This window comes from Trachurus japonicus, chromosome 22 (assembly GCF_045865225.1).
Source record: "Trachurus japonicus isolate A0001 chromosome 22, Traja_1.0".
Taxonomy (NCBI): domain Eukaryota; kingdom Metazoa; phylum Chordata; class Actinopteri; order Carangiformes; family Carangidae; genus Trachurus; species Trachurus japonicus.
The window spans coordinates 3,219,562-3,236,373 of NC_140928.1; the positions used below are offsets into that span (position 1 = coordinate 3,219,562).

Below are 16,812 nucleotides of genomic sequence, written 5' to 3' on the forward strand. Positions count from 1 at the left end.
ATGTATGTATGTATACTGGTCTGACTGAGGTGCAGCGCTGCAAACACAAGGAGCTGATTTACATGATGCTCTGAAAATTCATTGTCTCCGGTCGGACGTCGAACATCCCGTTTGAATAACAAGTGTAACTGTGACTGCAGATCATTCTATAATATTTTATACATCGAGTGTTGTTTTCATTTTACTTCACCGATACGAGAAGAACCATCGAGAAAACTAACGGGGGAGGAGAAGGAGGGAGGGAGAGGAGGAGGGAGGGGGAGGAAGGTAAATCTGATGGGAATGACTCGAGAGGGTCTGCACGCTCAACACACCGCCTACAAATCGCTGTATCGAATCCGAGTGTGTGTGTGTGTGTGTGTGTGTGTAGGGGTGTGTGTGTGCGTGTGTGTGTGTGTGTGTGTGTGTGTGTCTTCATATGTGTATAGGTGTGTATATGTTAATTACAACCGTGACCCTTAAAAAGAATTCAAAAAAACATCGATATGACTCCATCCATCTCTCCGCCGCCGCCGCTGCCACTCGTTATAGAAGGAGAGATGGAAATCAAAAGTATTGATGAGGAGAGGGGAGGAGGAGGAAGGAAGGAAGGAAGCAGAGAGAGAGAGGGTGAGAGGTGAGGAGGGAAGGGGGAGGGGGGGAGGAGAGGAGAGGAAAACATGACAGAGGGAAAGAAAAAGAAAGTCAAGAAAAGTGTAAAGGAAAAGTAATGTAAGGAGGAAATACGGAAGAAGGAAAAGGGAAAGGAATTATAGGTGAAAGAGGAAAGAGGACAGCGGGGAATGAATGAAAGTTGGAAGAAAGGATTTAAAAGAAAGTAAAGAAAAAAAAAACATGGGAAGGAAGGGAAAGATGACAGAGAAGGAGAAAAAGGAAAGTAAAGGTGACAAGTGTAAAGGAAAGCAAAGGAAGGAAAGACAGAGGGAGGAAAAGAAAATAAAGTAAAGTAAAATATGATAATGAAAGGTGGAAGAAGTGAAGAAAAGGAAAAGGTGTAAAGTAAAGCAAGGAAGGAAGGGTAGGGAAAAGGAAAGGAAAGGAAAGGAAAGGAAAGGAAAGGAAAGGAAAGGAAAGGAAAGGAAAGGAAAGGAAAGGAAAGGAAAGGAAAGGAAAAGGTGTGAAGTAAAAACAAGGGAAGGATGGGTAGAAGAAGGAAAGGAAAGGAAAGGAAGGGAGGGGAGGGGAGGGGGAAGGAAAGGAAAGGAAAGGAAAGGAAAGGAAAGGAAAGGAAAGGAAAGGAAAGGAAAGGAAAGGAAAGGAAAGGAAAGGAAAGGAAAGGAAAAGGTGTAAAGTAAAAACAAGGGAAGGAAGCGTAGAAGAAGGAAAGGAAAGTAAAAGGTGCAAAGTAAAAACAAGGGAAGGATGGGTAGAAGAAGGATAGGAAAGGAAAGGAAAGGAAAGGAAAGGAAAGGAAAGGAAAGGAAAGGAAAGGAAAGGAAAAGGTGTAAAGTAAAAACAAGGGAAGGAAGGGTAGAAGAAGGAAAGGAAAGGAAAAGAAGGAAAGGAAAGTGAAAGGTGTAAAGTAAAAACAAGGGAAGGAAGCGTAGAGGAAGGAAAGGAAAGAAAGGAAGGAAAGGAAAGGAGTAGAGGAAGAGAACCAAGGTGAAGAAGTGAGAGAAGGAGAAGTGGAGGACGGGAGGAGGAAGAGGAAGTGGGTGTGAGGCATCGATCCGACGGCGGCAGCGGCAGCGGCGTTGGTTTGAATCCGGCCCAGAATGCACTGGGGCTGCTGCTTAGCGCTGCTTTGATGTGTGTAAACCAGTGGCGGCTCCTAAGGGGCAGCGGCAGCAGCAGCTCGGCATTCTGGGAGCTGGGAACGCCGCCGGCCTCATCCCATCTGATCCGATCTGATCCGATCCTCTGATATCTGGACTCCAACTCCCAACGGGACGAAACGCGCTCGTCGTTCGATGATTAACACGTTACCAGGCAACACAACACGCTCCGCTCTGAACCTCAGCGCTCCCACTCCCACTCATAATCTCTTTAATGGGAATTAGTGGAAAAAATAAAATAAGAGCTAAAACATTAATCGCCAATAAATGCAGATTAAAGAAAAAAAAGTAAAGAAAAAAAACATGGGAAGGAAGGGAAAGATGACAGAGAAGAAGAAAAAAGAAAGTAAAGGTGAGAAGTATAAAAGGAAAACAAAGGAAGGAAAGACAGAGGGAGAAAAAGAAAAGAAAGTAAAATAAAACATGATAATGAAAGGTGGAAGAAGTGAAGAAAAGGAGTAAAGGAGGTGTAAAGTAAAGCGAGGAAAGGAAGTGTAGGGGAAAGGAAAGGAAAGGAAAGGAAAAGGTGTAAAGTAAAAACAAGGGAAGGAAGGGTAGGAGAAGGAAAGGAAAGGGGAGGAAAAGAAGGAAAGGAAAGGAACGTTAACGGTGCAAAGTAAAAACAAGGGAAGGACGGGTAGAAGAAGGAAAGGAAAGGAAAGGAAAGGAAAGGAAAGGAAAGGAAAGGAAAGGAAAGGAAAGGAAAGGAAAAGGTGTAAAGTAAAGAAAGGGAAGGAAGGGTAGGAGAAGGAAAGGAAAGGAAAGGAAAAGGTGTAAAGTAAAAACAAGGGAAGGAAGGGTAGAAGAAGGAAAGGAAAGGAAAGGAGAGGAAAAGAAGGAAAGGAAAGGAAAGTAAACGGTGCAAAGTAAAAACAAGGGAAGGACGGGTAGAAGAAGGAAAGGAAAGGAAAGGAAAGGAAGGGAAAGGGAAAGGGAAAGGAAAGGAAAGGAAAGGAAAGGAAAGGAAAGGAAAGGAAAGGAAAGGGAATGGAATGGAAAGGAAAGGAAAGGAAAGTAAAAGGTGTAAAGTAAAGCAAGGGAAGGAAGGGTAGGGAAAAGGAAAGGAAAGGAAAGTAAAAGGTGTAAAGTAAAAAAAAAGGGAAGGAAGGGTAGGAGAAGGAAAGGAAAGGAAAGGAAAGGAAAGGAAAGGAAAGGAAAGGAAAGGAAAGGAAAGGAAAGGAAAGGAAAGGAAGGGAAGGGAGGGGAAGGGAAAGGGAAAGGGAAAGGGAAAGGGAAAGGGAAAGGGAAGGGAAGGAATGGAAGAAGGAAAGGAAACGGAAGGAGTAGAGGAAGAGAACCAATTTTATTCTGGGAGCTGGGAGCGCCGGCCTCATCCTATCTGATCCTCTGATATCTGCTTCATCTCGTCCTCCCGTGGACTCCAACTCCCAACGGGACGAAACGCGCTCGCCGCTCGATGATTAACACGTTACCAGGCAACACAACACGCTCCGCTCTGAACCTCAGCGCTCCCACTCCCACTCCCACTCATAATCTCTTTAATGGGAATTAGTGGAAAAAATAAAATAAGAGCTAAAACATTAATCGCCAATAAATGCAGATTAAAGAGGAGGCGGAATGTTTTATTAATGTATTAAGGCTGTTAAAATGTATAATCTTATTTTGTTTTGTCAATATGAGATTTTACACTTCCTGTTACTGATGGTTTTTCACAGTAAAAGTCTCACATAAAGAAAAAGCCGCTGGAAAACTTTTAATCTGAAACCTGTTGTTGACCAAAACTGTGTCGTATTAACAAATATGCAACTTTTTTAAATCAGATTTTCTGCTGATTAAAGGTCATTACACTTTTTTTTTTTTTCATGGTTTGTTTGACTGGTTTCACTGGTTTTCATCATTAGTCCTTTCGACACAGACTGCAAATGTTTTACGTGGCGAAAATGCAACATAATTATTTTTTGGAAAAAGTTAGATTTTTCTGAACTTTCACCCTTCGACTAAACGCATCAAAAGGAGATACATTATCAGAAAGTGAGCTGCTGTGTTGGAGGTACTGTAGTAGAGTTGGTAAAAACGCTGTTGAATACGTAATCAAACAGTAGATGTGTGTAATAACGGGTTTAATGCAAAGAACCACCTGAAAACATGTAAAACTTTGGTTTATAATTGTCACCGGTAAGAATGGTTTTGATGCATTAAGGAAAAGGCGTAAGGCCATATAGAAAATAGATAAATAATAAATAGATGCAATAAATAGAGGGTTATGATAAAAACACGTTCCTTAAGACATCATACAGAATCTGTAACTTAATAAAACTCACTTTTGCAGCCTTTTGCTTTTACATGATGCTCTTATCGTCTTTTATTCTTTATCTGGTTGTTAATCTAATTACTTTTCTAACTCCTTTAGCCCTGACATCCACAGTTTCTTTGTATCGGTTTCATTTCCTTTTATTGTTTTTATGTTTTATTCCTTACTGTTTCCTATAATATCTTTAAAATGTGTTTTATCTGTTTTGTATTGTTTTGTTTTTTTAATTTAATGCACTGTTTTACTCAACTTGCTCTTATCTGTTTCCTGCTGCTTTTACCTCTGTGTGTCTTTATTTGTTTTAATTCCTTTTATCTTATTCTGTTGCTTTGTGTTGTTTTTTGAACTTACACCCCCTTTTTTATTATTATTTTATTATTTCTTTATTCTTTAATTGTGGCTCCTCCTGGTCTCAGTTCATGTTGTTGGGTTCTTGTGAGGTCACAAGTTGTTTGGGTTCCTCTGCTCATGTATTTTTCATTTAGAAAGCACTTTGTATGCCCTTAAAATGAAAAAATTATATAAACTTTGCTTAACTTAACTTAACTCAACTTAGTCGGTCGTATTTGTTCCTTTTAGTTTTATCTAAACAATGATTTCTGTGGATTCTCTGATTAGTTGCAGTTGCAGTTGCAGGAGATGGAAGAACTTGAATATTTCACTACTGTAAAACTGTTTTTTTTTTTTAGTTTTGCAGTTATCTGTCCAAACCAGAGGAGGAGGAGATGTCGCTCACATGTTAGTTAGTATTATTATAACCATGCCAGCTGTTAGCAGTCAGCTAATGGATTTGCTTGAGGCCGACAATGTCCACCTGATGATTTCAGCACCTGGCGAAGGTAAAAAATTTAAAATGATGAATTTTACTCTGCTGGTTTCCAACAAACTTCTTTTTATTTATTTTTTATTTTTGCAGGGGGGTGGAGAGGGATGTTTGAGGTGAGACAGCTAATTTCCACAGCAGGCCAAGTTATTAGTTTGACTACGTGAAGGTGTCACACCAAACGCTGTGCACTGCTGGGCCGAAATGAAAGAACTCAAGGGGAGGAAAGTTTGATTAGAAATTCATTAAAAAACGACTTTTAATGGGAAAAAAAAACATGTGGGGGCTGTGCAGCTGATTTCTGGGAACACAGGAACTGGACGAGGCACCGGCGCCGAACAACCACGGTACACGTTTCCCTGCTAGGAATTTCTTTCTGTTTTGTTTTTTGTTTTTTTTGAGAGATGGTCGGGTTAGAAAGATGCCAATAAAAAGATAAAGAGGAGGAAAGAATAGGAACGAGGGAGAGAGAGAAGGAGAAGGAGAAGGAGAAGGAGAGGGAGGGGGAGCGTCCGTCACACCTGACTGTGTCTCTGAGATCGTCCCTGGGAGACCCCGCCACTACCAGCTGTCTGTCGCCGTGGGGATAGAGTCATCTCTAAAGCTCCACATCGGTAATATCATCAATCACACACACACACACACACACACACACACACACACAGCTTCTGTATGAGTCTCTGTTAACTGATTATTATCGCACATTCGTCTGTTTTATGTTTGGACTCTAGAGACTTAAAAAAAAAAGTCTCAGTTTTAACTTTGTGAGTCTGTGTTCAGTAACTGAGTCTCTAAACCGGCCGTCAGGACTTCCTGTAACTCTGTGATGTCACAACTAAGCCCCGCCCACCACCACCACCTGGACCCACTAATCCAACAATTTGCAGGATTTTCACTGTGATTTTCAACGGCTCATTCAGAAAACAGTGGAGAGCATCAGTCCTAGAAACAACTACCAACAATTTATTAAGTTTATTTTATCCTTTTTCTTTGTTTTGATACATGCAGTATCTCATTTGTAAGGATTTCTTGAAAAAAAAAGGGGTGGACTACATAAGTTTGATTCTTTCTGCCCCTTTTAATTCAGTGTTGCATCATTTTCTTGTATTGAACTGTTTTCATTTTCTTTTTTCAATGAATGAAACAAATAAATGAACTAAACTAATGTAAATATCATAATTTCAGGTCAATACTTTTACAACAATTTTGTGCACTTTATATACATTTTCTAATTGTGAGGCCTGTTGTATTTAATGTATCCCCATAAGGAAACTCAGTGTTTCCCCCAGAAAATTTGGTAGTTAAGGTGGTGTCTGACCTGTCGACGGGGGGGGGGGGGGGGGGGGGGGGGTAGCGCGGAGATCTGTTGACGGGGGGGGGGCGGAGATCTGTTGACGGGGGGGGGGGGGGGGCGCGGAGATCTGTTGACGGGGGGGGGGGGGGGGGGGGGGGGGATCGATCGATCGATCGACGGGGGGTGCCGCGCCGTGCCGTATTAAAGTTTCGCTTTCAACACGCGCTGCTGTTATGCGTGCGCGCTTCTCTGTGGTGTGTATGTGTGTGAGACGATGCGGCCATCGTCCGACGGGGGGGGGGGGCGGCGGCGGCGAATATCGCTACATTTTTTTTTTTTTTAAGATGTTAGTTTAGGCGGCAGCTCTTTGTTGTTAAGGCGGCCGCCTTAACAGGAAAGCGCTGCGGGAAACCCTGCAACTGCAGCAGAAACTTGTTAAGTGTAATGCATTGTTAGATGTAATGCATTATGCACCGTGCAGTGTGGACCTCCCATTTTTTAGGTGATGGGCTCTTGTATTTACCATACTTGACATTGCACTCTTTAATTTAATCACGATGACTCTCCTAAAACAACCCTTAGTCTTAGTTGCTGGTATTAATGTACGCTGTATTGTGTATCTTAACTTGTACTTACAATCTATTTATGATGTCTGTTTTTATGTCAAGGACTACAGATGGAGATTAGCATGCTCTTGCTAAATCTGGTGCAGCCATCTTTTTATTTCTTTGAATAATCAATGTCACTGGACGCTGTCCTGCTATAACTAAAGGTGCAAGTTTGTATCGGCATTGCTGGAAAAGTCTGGATGAAATGAAATATATAATCGATTCCCTGAAAACACTGGAACGTTTCTGCATCGCTGAGAAACTGAATAAAGTTTCACCATCGTCCAAACAGACGTCAAAGACTTTCTGTTGTCTTTACTCTGCAAACCGATGTGTCTTCACCTCCTCAACCTGTTTATCTATAGAAACACAACAGAAAGAACTCACTCCTCCTCCTCCTCCCTTCCTCCTCGCTCTTATTTTCCTATCCTCTCTGCTGCCGGTGGGCGTCCCCGCTCTCCCGCCGGGCCAATCAGACAAGTGTTGATGTGAGTCTGTTGTGTGTCTGTCTCCAGCTGCTCGCAGATAGGCCGGCGTGCCGCAGAGCCGCCAAACACACAGACACCTCACACTGAGGACGCCGGCGCCGGCCCCAGACGAGCACATACATACAATGTGATCACATGACGTGTAGGACACTTATCTAACTGATGGGACTACATGTGTCTTCTCTCTTCTTTCTTTCTGCCTCCTCATACATACAAGCACAATTACAAACTCCTTGTGCGTAGGAGCTTTTAATGTATGTTTCCCCTCATGAAAAACTTTGCACGAAACATGCCGCAGGTCTTTTTTTTTTTTTTTTTTACGTGATGTGGACGCAGATTGCGCGAAAGGATCGGTTCCAACATCACAAAACGATGAGGAGGGTCAAGGTCGAGAAAACAGCGTCTAGACGGTCAAAGAAAAGAAAAGTCTTGGGATAAAATATTCATCATGTTCAGCAGCAGCAGCAGCAGCAGCAGCACAGGCAGCGAGGAGAAGTAAGACACCGGCAGAAACAGAAATACTTTAGTCTAAACAGGCGTTGTAAATAAAATACAGTTTGTCGTACACTGAGCGTTAAAAACAGGTTAAAATGTAGATTAATTCAGGACGTTAACAGGGTTTTTAGTCGGCTCTAGTGAGTCAATGGTCGTATTAAATATTGCATCGGTTCATATCGATGGTGAAAATCGTTATTTTCTATTTGCTTTAATGGGAAATTATGAAATATCTTTAAAAAGGCCGGAGCTGCAGAGCTGGTCCCATGTTTTGTTGATGAGAACGACTTTACGGTGGATTCAAATATTATATATGTGAGCACAGAGAGGGAAGGAGAACTGATGAATTAACTGTAGAATGACATCATGAATATGCTAATTAGTCCATTACATTATTTAGCCGCTCTTTTCCTGCAGCTTTTAGTTTCCATTGGAAGCAGATGTTTGTAACAGTAAAGTACATGATTGTTTTTATACATTTAAATGAGGAAAAGTTCAAATTTAAACTCTTTAAATGTGAAATTTCAAGGCTGTTTGTGGACAGAAACAATGAAATGTTAAGTGGTTAGAGCACATCCCATGTTGCCATAGTCCAAAGCAGTGATCGCAATCCATATATTCAGGGTTCCTACACATTAGAAATTTCAAAATTCCCTACTTTTTCCAGAACCTAATTTCCAGATTTCTCGGTAAGAAAATTCAAATAATTTGTGACATTTGAGTAATTAGATGTGTATCATGTAAATAAATGATGCAATTAATCATTTGTTTTCATTATTCTAAGTTTGTATGCCATTATGTCACCAAATAATTTCCAGGAGATTGTAGCTATAGGTACAATAGCACCCAAATAACTTCAGATACGTATTAAGATAAATATATTTCCATACAATAGTTTCCATTTTCCATACTTTTCCAGACCTGGAAATGTATAAAATCTAATTCCATACTTTTCATACTTCCGTAGGAACCCTGCTTATTGGATGTCAGTGTCTCTCCCTGCTTACCTTTCCTGTCTGACAGAAAATGCCCAAGAATAATGATAATAATAAAAATTAACACTAATTTTTTAGATGAAAAACCCCAAAATAAAACAGTTCATCTTTAATATAATTCAGCACTAACATGAGGGAAGCTGCCTTGGACTTTGATAAATGTTAAAACAGAGGATGTATATATAGTTAATGTATTTGGATGCATAAGGTCACACAGAGCTCTATACGCTACACTTCCTTCAGCTTCAGAGGAAATGTTGATTTATTCCACAGACCGCTTCTTATTCTATTACTTTTCTACCCGTCTTTACTCCAATCAAATCTACTCGACTCTGGCAACAACAGTCTACCCCCCCCCTCCTCCTCTTCCTCCTCCTCCTCCTCCCTGAGGAGGCGCGAACGAGTTCCTGGACAGATCATATTCTGCGCTGCTTCGTGGGTTTGATTCATTTCTGCTCCGGCGCTGATCTTTCCGCTCTTTCTCTCCTCCCTGGACGGATGATTTTTCTTTTCTATCTCGTTCTGCCGGCTTGTATTCAGCGGAGACTCTCTCCCTCTCTCCGTCTCTCTCCGTCTCTCAGAATGTCATCCTCCACACGGAGACGACTCTTCTCCTCCTCTCTTCACTTCCTCAATTAGGCAGCTCATCCATCGCCATGATTACATGCTGCTAATTAAGCAGCTAATCAGCTAATTACCCAGGAGCAGAGAGGAACGAGGAGAGTGTGTGTGTTAGTGTGTGTGTTAGTGTGTAGCCGAGCAGTTTTTATGTGATTTTGTTTTTTGGATTGTTCACTTTTATTTATGGATGTTTTGCATTTAAATATTTTATAAGAACAGTCTGCAATCTGTATATATATTAACTCCAAACTCAGTACTTTACATTTTGGGCATTTAAATGAGGCTAACATTTTCTTTTCTTTCTTTTTTTTCACTGACACAGACCACATGAACCCACACTGAGTGCCAGAGGGGGTCTGAATGATTCAGGGGAAGCAGCACAGGGCCCTGAACGTGCCGGGGAATATAGATACTTATTGGCTCTCAGACGTTCAGGGTAATCCACCGGGGTAGGAGGGTAAAAAAAAAATAAATAAAAAATTCCAGCAAGTGGAGGCGTCGGTTTTATCAAGAAAAGACGTTTTTATTTGCCTCCTGTTGAGCTGTTTTTGACACAACGTTGGTTTTAGAGTCACATACGATGCAGATTTGGTCCTGTGCAAGATTCTTCTGCAAAATATCTGAATAGGGAAATAATTAAAATCCTCTCTGAACCCAAGACAATTAGAACAGAGCATGTTTAAGGGTTGAATTAAACAATAACCAGGCTTTAAAAGGGATAGTTCACCCAAAATTGAAATTTCACTCATTATCTACTCACCCTCATGTGGACTAAGGGCTGGGAGAAGTTTCAGAGTCCTCCGTGGCTTCTCTGAGTTACAGGGGGTCTCGGCGTAGCAGTGCATGTCCATATGACGGTTGCAAATGGATACCAACTGTCTTCGTAACAAAAAGACACACCAAAAAACATCCAAATACCTCCATGCTGCTCGTATGTAATGTCTGTCTTGTATTGAAGCCCCGAAATGCGAAATTGTTCCGGAAAAAATTAAATAAGTCTATATTTCAAGCTTGGTTTGTAGCGGAAGCTTCTCAAAGCTCCTCTTCCCGGTTCGTCAAATTCAGCTTCCACTACAAAACAAGCTTGAAATATAGACTTATTTAATTTTTTTCAGAACAATTTCGCATTTCGGGGCTTCAATACAAGACGGACATTACATACGAGCAGCATGGAGGTATTTGGATGTTTTTTGGTGTGTCTTTTTCTTACCAAGACAGTTGGTATCCATTTGCAACCGTTATATGGACATGCACTGCTACGCCGAGACCCCCTGTAACTCAGAGAAGCCACGGAGGACTTTCAATTTTGGGTGAACTATCCCTTTAATTAATAATAATTATCAGTAATAAGAGGTGTTAGAAGAAGTTCAGGATGTTCTGCTCATCATCTTTTCCAACGTGAAAACATGAGTCAGCTGCGTCATCCAGGCTCCTTCATCATTCGTCTTCTACAAAACCTCCGATAATTAAACCGAGACCAGACGGAGACGACTTCAACCTCAACACATGTTGTAAATCATTAGTTTCATTCACATCAAAGCTGTAATATAAACTCAAACCTGCATTTTAATGTCTCAGAAACAGATCTGAGGTCAGAGACTTCATTCATCATGGCTTCATGTTATTGCATCACTCTCCTCTCTTCTAGTCAGATATGAGGTTAAAGTGTAACAAGCTTTGAAGGGAAACTAAAATCTGACTTTAATTCAGCTTCATCTAGTTAATAATCTGTGTTTTTGCTTCTATTTTTATGCTTTTGTTATTTGCGTTCACCACATTAAATGACCCTGCTGTATAAATGTGCTTTTCAGTTTCCTTTGAATGAATTCCTATCTGAAATGTTTGGTGTCGGCTTCATTCCTGTGAATGAATTCCCATCTGAAATGTTTGCTGTTGGCTTCATCTTTGGTTTCTACACTAGATTTTAAACTGTTTTTTTGGGTTTTTTTCGGTTTTTTTGCTGATGAACCAGTGTTAAAAGTCTTGTAGATCAAGGAAACAACGCGCTGTAAAACCTGGCGAGGACACAGAGAGCCGGAGACAGAGACAGCTCTGACATTTCATCAGTCAAATCATCGTTAATTCTGAATATTAATGCGGAGGATCTCATTTGAATCGGATCTGGGGAGGGGTGTGAAGGACACGGTCTGATCTCCGGGGTCGCTGATCCCCGGCTAGATCATCCCGATCGTTCTGATAGTCTGATAGTCGCGCTGCGTCGGCCTCGTGTCCGTCTGCGGCCCCTGACCCCCGGCTAACACCAGATAAGACGGGAATCCTGAACTTCATTGATCTCTGAAGGGAATGGGAGGGAAGGGAGGAGGGGTGTGGGGGTGTGGGGGGAATAAACTGTAAACTGTCACAGCGGCCGGCAAAGTAAAAATGTTCCCGAGGATGTAAAAAAAAAGGTGAGAATAGGATGTGAACGCAGTAAAAGGAAAAGGCAATGAAGACATCCGAATGGAATAAAACAATAAAATAAAAAATATTAGAGGCAGCAGAGCTTCTTTATGGTGCTAATTAAAGGAGGAGGAGGAGGAGGAGGAGGAGGAGGAGGAGGAGGAGGAGGAGGAGGAATCCCCAGAGCTATTGACATTTCACCATATTCGATATGACAGATATGACTGATTAGTTCACCGGGCAGTCTCATCAATAATCCGCCTGCCAATCAAACGTGACCTTTCCAAAGTGAGGTGATGAATTAACGGGGCCACGGGACGATCCGATAGGACAGCAGAGCTCCGATCCATCACAGCAGCTGCAGCCGGCAGGGAAGGAGCGGCGGCGGCGATGAGCCTGGTTCTGGTTTCTCTGGTGCTGCAGCTGCAACGGCTAAAGCTAAAACACCTAAAGCAGGTGTGTGTGTGTGTGTGTGTGTACGTGTGTGTGTGTGTGTGTGTCAGAAACAAGCAGCAGGTCGTGTTATAAAATGATAATTGTGTCACGTTCACTTTCTTCTGTTTGTTTTCTGAAACATCGGTTTCACTTGTGGAGCAGCTGAGGTCGAGCATGACGTCATCACCGTGGTTACCTGACCCCGGCTGCATCATGTGACTGATGTTACAACTGAAACCTCAGTCTGAAGGAGTTTGCTTTTTTTTTATTTCAGTTTAGTTTTAGTGAGTTCAACAAGTGATGAAGCAGTTTAATTTTTTTTTTTTTTTTTAGTTTTTAGTTTTGAGGAATTGACTAGTTTTGATTAGTTTTTTTTTTTTTAAGTTGTTTAAAACTCGTTTTAAACCCTGCTATGAGTGCAGTCAGGTTCACCTCAAGACTGTGGAACCGCTGGTGTCTTAGTCTACATGGAAATGTGTGATTATTTTATTTATTGTGGACCTATTATGGCCTTTAAATCACGTCTGTACTTTACTGACCACTTCTGAGTCCCACATAAAGGCGACTATTATTATAATTTCTATATTTTTCTTACAAATGTTTACCATGTCTGGTCTCTGGGCCCATCTGTGTGTGTATTATATTTGTATGTGGATAATTCAGCAGTTACATGAACTCTACAACGAGAAACGCTGACATCTAACGTCATAAACATCAACAGTAAGTGAGTCCGTACCTCCATCTTCCTCCAGATGTCGGGGTCTTTGTTCTGACTCTGGATGTCTTCCAGCAGCTGTTGGACCAGCGATGCACCTCCGCGTCCGTCCACCAGAGGCGCCATCGTCGCCACCATCTGCAGCAGTCCGTCGGCCGACCTTCGGCCCTCGTCGTCGTCCTCGGACTGCAGGTCGCTGAGAGGGCCGGACTCGATGCTCTCCCCCACCGAGGGAGCGATGTCGCTGGACGAGGTCGGGCTGAAGCGGCTCAGCAGGTTCCGCCTGTAAGGAAGCTGAGGGACGGACGGAGAGACGGAAGGAGGGAGGGAAGGTCAAAGGAGGAGTCAGAGTCAGTTTGGGCCTGTCCCGATTCTCCCCTAGCCCTAAATATTTGCCCTAACCCTATATTTTGCGCGTTCACGTGTAGGGGTAGGGTGTCCCATTACTCTAGGGAGGAAGGGGAAGTGCGATTTTGCCCTTAAAATCAGCCCTCAAAATGTAGTGAGGTCCGATGCTTAAAACTAAGTGGAAGATTAAATTATTCGTTGTCACACTCGATCGCCGTTTAGACAAATCTGAAATGCTTGAAGAAACATTACTATTTCTCTCTGTGTGTGTTTTGTGTCGCTATGTGTGTGTCATATGTGTGTGAATCACGGTGTCGCATCAGTGGCTGCAGCTGACAGGGACAGCTAACGGCAGCAGCAAAGCTAACGGTGGTAGCATCAGGACGTCAGCTGTTAAAAACTTTTTTTGTTTTTGTTTTTTGGAATAGAATATTGTATGAATGATATATCAACAACCCCCTCTGTAAAAACCTTCAGAATATATAGACAGGAATAAAAAAAAAAATAATAAAATAAAAACATAGTATGAGAAATAAAGGATAAAACGTTGTTGTTGCTGCTTACCAGCGGCGGCAGAGGAGAGGGAACGTCGTCTCCGCTCTCTCCCACGCTGCTCATGGTGTCTCCGACCTCCCAGTCCGTGTTGAGCTCCGTCAAATCCCAGTCGTCCACGTCCTGCAAAGCATCCTGGGAAGAGTCACCGGGCATCTGCAGGAAGAGGAGGGAGGGGTGGGGTCAAAGGTCAATCATCTATCTCATCATCATGCAGAAGCAGAAATGAAATGAAATAAATAAAAAGAGTTGATGTTGATGCTGGAGCGTTGGACCGACCAGAGGGATGGAGTGAGCCAGACTCTCCAGCTTCATCGCCAACATCTCCGTCTTCCTGAGCTGAGCCGGGAGCGCCAGGAACTCCTCCGACCCGTACCAGTGCTCCCGGTCCGGACTGGCCCTCGACGAGCCCTCGGCCCCCGGCTGCAGGAGAACAGGAACAGGGGTTGGAATTGATCACTTGATTAGAAGAGACTGAACAAAGTGTATTTTACGTGGGTAAAATACAAGTTTGTTTTCAGAGCAGAAATCATTTACTCCCTGACAGATACAAGACCTTTTAGATTTCAGGGTTTTATCTAAAGAATATTCAGATTATCAGATATTTAATGTAAATTTAACAGGGTCTCTGCAGGTTTCACCAGCTCAAATTTAAGACTTTTTAAGAGCTTTTTAAGACCATTATGGATGAAATTTAAGACCTATCATGACAAATAAAAAACATACAAAAGAAATGCAGAGTCACAAAATTAGATATTGATTGCAATATATAAGTTGCGTGTTAGGCTTGTTTGTAGTTGAATATACATTCAATAAAGCACAATGAAGTGTCGCAGGAGCATTTTATTGAACATTTGCGGTAGCGAGGGCTCTACCTAAAGAGAGCACACCTAAAGTAAACTATTTTACTTATAATCAAAACTATTTATGTAACACATTATTGATTTAATTCACTGGCAACCAACAGGCAGATGGCTTTAAGCCTTGAATAATGTTAAGGGTCAAACGTGACCTATTTTTACACTGGAGAAAAAAAAAGATCCTGAATGTGAAAGGTTTAGTGTGAACGTTAAGGCTCAAGCAGCAGCAGAAATGTGAACATTAACTTCTCACAAGTCATTGTCAACACAACACCTTACTAATGTTTAATGCTAAATTTAACTTGTGTTTTAATCTGAGATGTATAACTGCAGCTGTGTTTATTTATTCATGGTACCAACAGTATTCACTGTATTATCCACTGTATTTGTATCATTGCTTTTATTGTATTCAGTAGGCCTATATTTTTTTCTATTCTAAAGCCTGACCAGGGACAAAAACTGCAAATTAGCTGAAGCCAGACGTCTTATATGCATCACATTTTCCCATTTTCTGTGGCAATGTTGTATGTATCGTCCCTGTTAAAGCAGAAGTAAGCGATCCGGTCGTTTTGGCTAATGCTGCGTTCCAGGCAGGCTTTTGAAACCGTAAATTACAGCTTCAAGTCACGACTTAAGACTTTGTAGCGTTCCAGGCAACCCACTCGTGTTTTTCCGACCTGTTTTACCTGTGAAAGTCACTATAACGGCCACTCGTAACTTCTGACCCGTGAACTTGTACCAGATCGAACTGGTACGAGTTCACAGGTCGGAAAAACACGAGTTACGGGCTGCCTTGAACGCACCATAACAGTCCTCGTCCCTACGTCACCACATTCACGCGCATCCCATGGCTGCACACACAGCCCTTCATGCCGTTCTCTCTCCTCATTGGATAAAAACTGTAGGATACGATAAAAGTTTTCTCTTCGGCTCAGAGCAGAACAGAGGGACTGACAGACCCGTGTTTCAGACCAAACACTCTATGTAAGTGATTGCTGTCGGAAGATATAACTATTTAAGACTTAGTATATTAACACAAATATATCACTTACTTCTGCTTTAAATAAACATTAAAATAAAATAAAATATAATAAAACACCACTTCAAAAAAAATCAATAAACCAAGATGAAGAAGAGACAGAAGAGCCTTCTGCTGGAAATCAGACTTGTAACTGAACTACATTATAATTTATCTCAGAAGAACTTCCTTGTCTGTGTCTAAATCAAAACCAATCCTAACTCTCCAATCTCTCGCTGACAGACATAAACCTTCACCTTCTGGCCCTGGCGCTTCACGATCCAGACGGCCGTCTTGTTGCCCGGCGGCGGTCGGGGGTCCGACTCCTCTCCAGACGCCTCCAGGTCTGAGGAGAGGAGCTGCTCCCTCAGGGGCGAGGGCAGCGACGAGTCCGAGTCCCCCTCGCTGTGGCCGCGTGCCTCCTTCCTCCTCCGCTCCATCTGTGTGGACGTTTCCTCCTCCTCCTGTGGCTGTGGCGGCCGTGGCGATGGAGCGGTGGCGGTCGGCCCGGCAACAGATACAGACGATGAGCTCCTCTGCTCGGTCAGGAGGAGTCTCTGCAGACGGCCCCCCGAGCGCCCGGCGTGTCTGGAGCTCACGTGGCTTCTCTGGAGGTTTCGGCCGTTCATCACCTGGTCAGTTGGAAAGAAAACGGGTTAAAGGTCACGACGACCGGAGGAAACACACTGTCAAATAAGAGAAAGAATTTAAAGCAGAAGTAAGCGATATATTTGTGTTAATATAAGTCTTAAATAGTTATATCTTCCGACAGCAATCACTTACATAGAGTGTTTGGTCTGAAACACGGGTCTGTTAGTCACTCTGCTCTGCTCTGAGCTGAGGAGAAAACATTTATCGTATCCTACAGTTTTTATCCAATGAGGAGAGAGAACGGCATGCAGGGCTGTGTGTGCAGCCAAGGAACGCCGTGAATGTGGCGACGTAGGGACGAGGACTGTTATGGTGCGTTCAAGGCAACTCGTAACTCGTGTTTTTTCCAACCTGTGAAGTGGTACCAGTTCGATCTGGTACGAGTTCACGGGTCAGAAGTTACGAGTGGCCGTTATAGTGACTTTCACAGGTAAAACAGGTCGGAAAAACACGAGTGGGTTG

At 42.5% G+C, this 16,812-nt stretch overlaps 1 protein-coding gene across 1 annotated transcript in view; it reads right to left on the minus strand.

Moving 5' to 3' along the window:
* The window catches only part of akap6 (A kinase (PRKA) anchor protein 6), a 228,035-nt gene that overhangs the window by 173,669 nt on the left and 37,554 nt on the right, over nt 1-16,812 (minus strand). The window contains exons 7-10 of the mRNA XM_085767983.1: nt 15,957-16,331; nt 14,101-14,244; nt 13,834-13,977; nt 12,943-13,215 (exon numbers count right to left, since the gene is read on the minus strand). Of these exons, the coding sequence (XP_085624109.1) occupies nt 12,943-13,215; nt 13,834-13,977; nt 14,101-14,244; nt 15,957-16,331 (936 nt within the window). The remainder of the gene's footprint in view (nt 1-12,942; nt 13,216-13,833; nt 13,978-14,100; nt 14,245-15,956; nt 16,332-16,812) is intronic.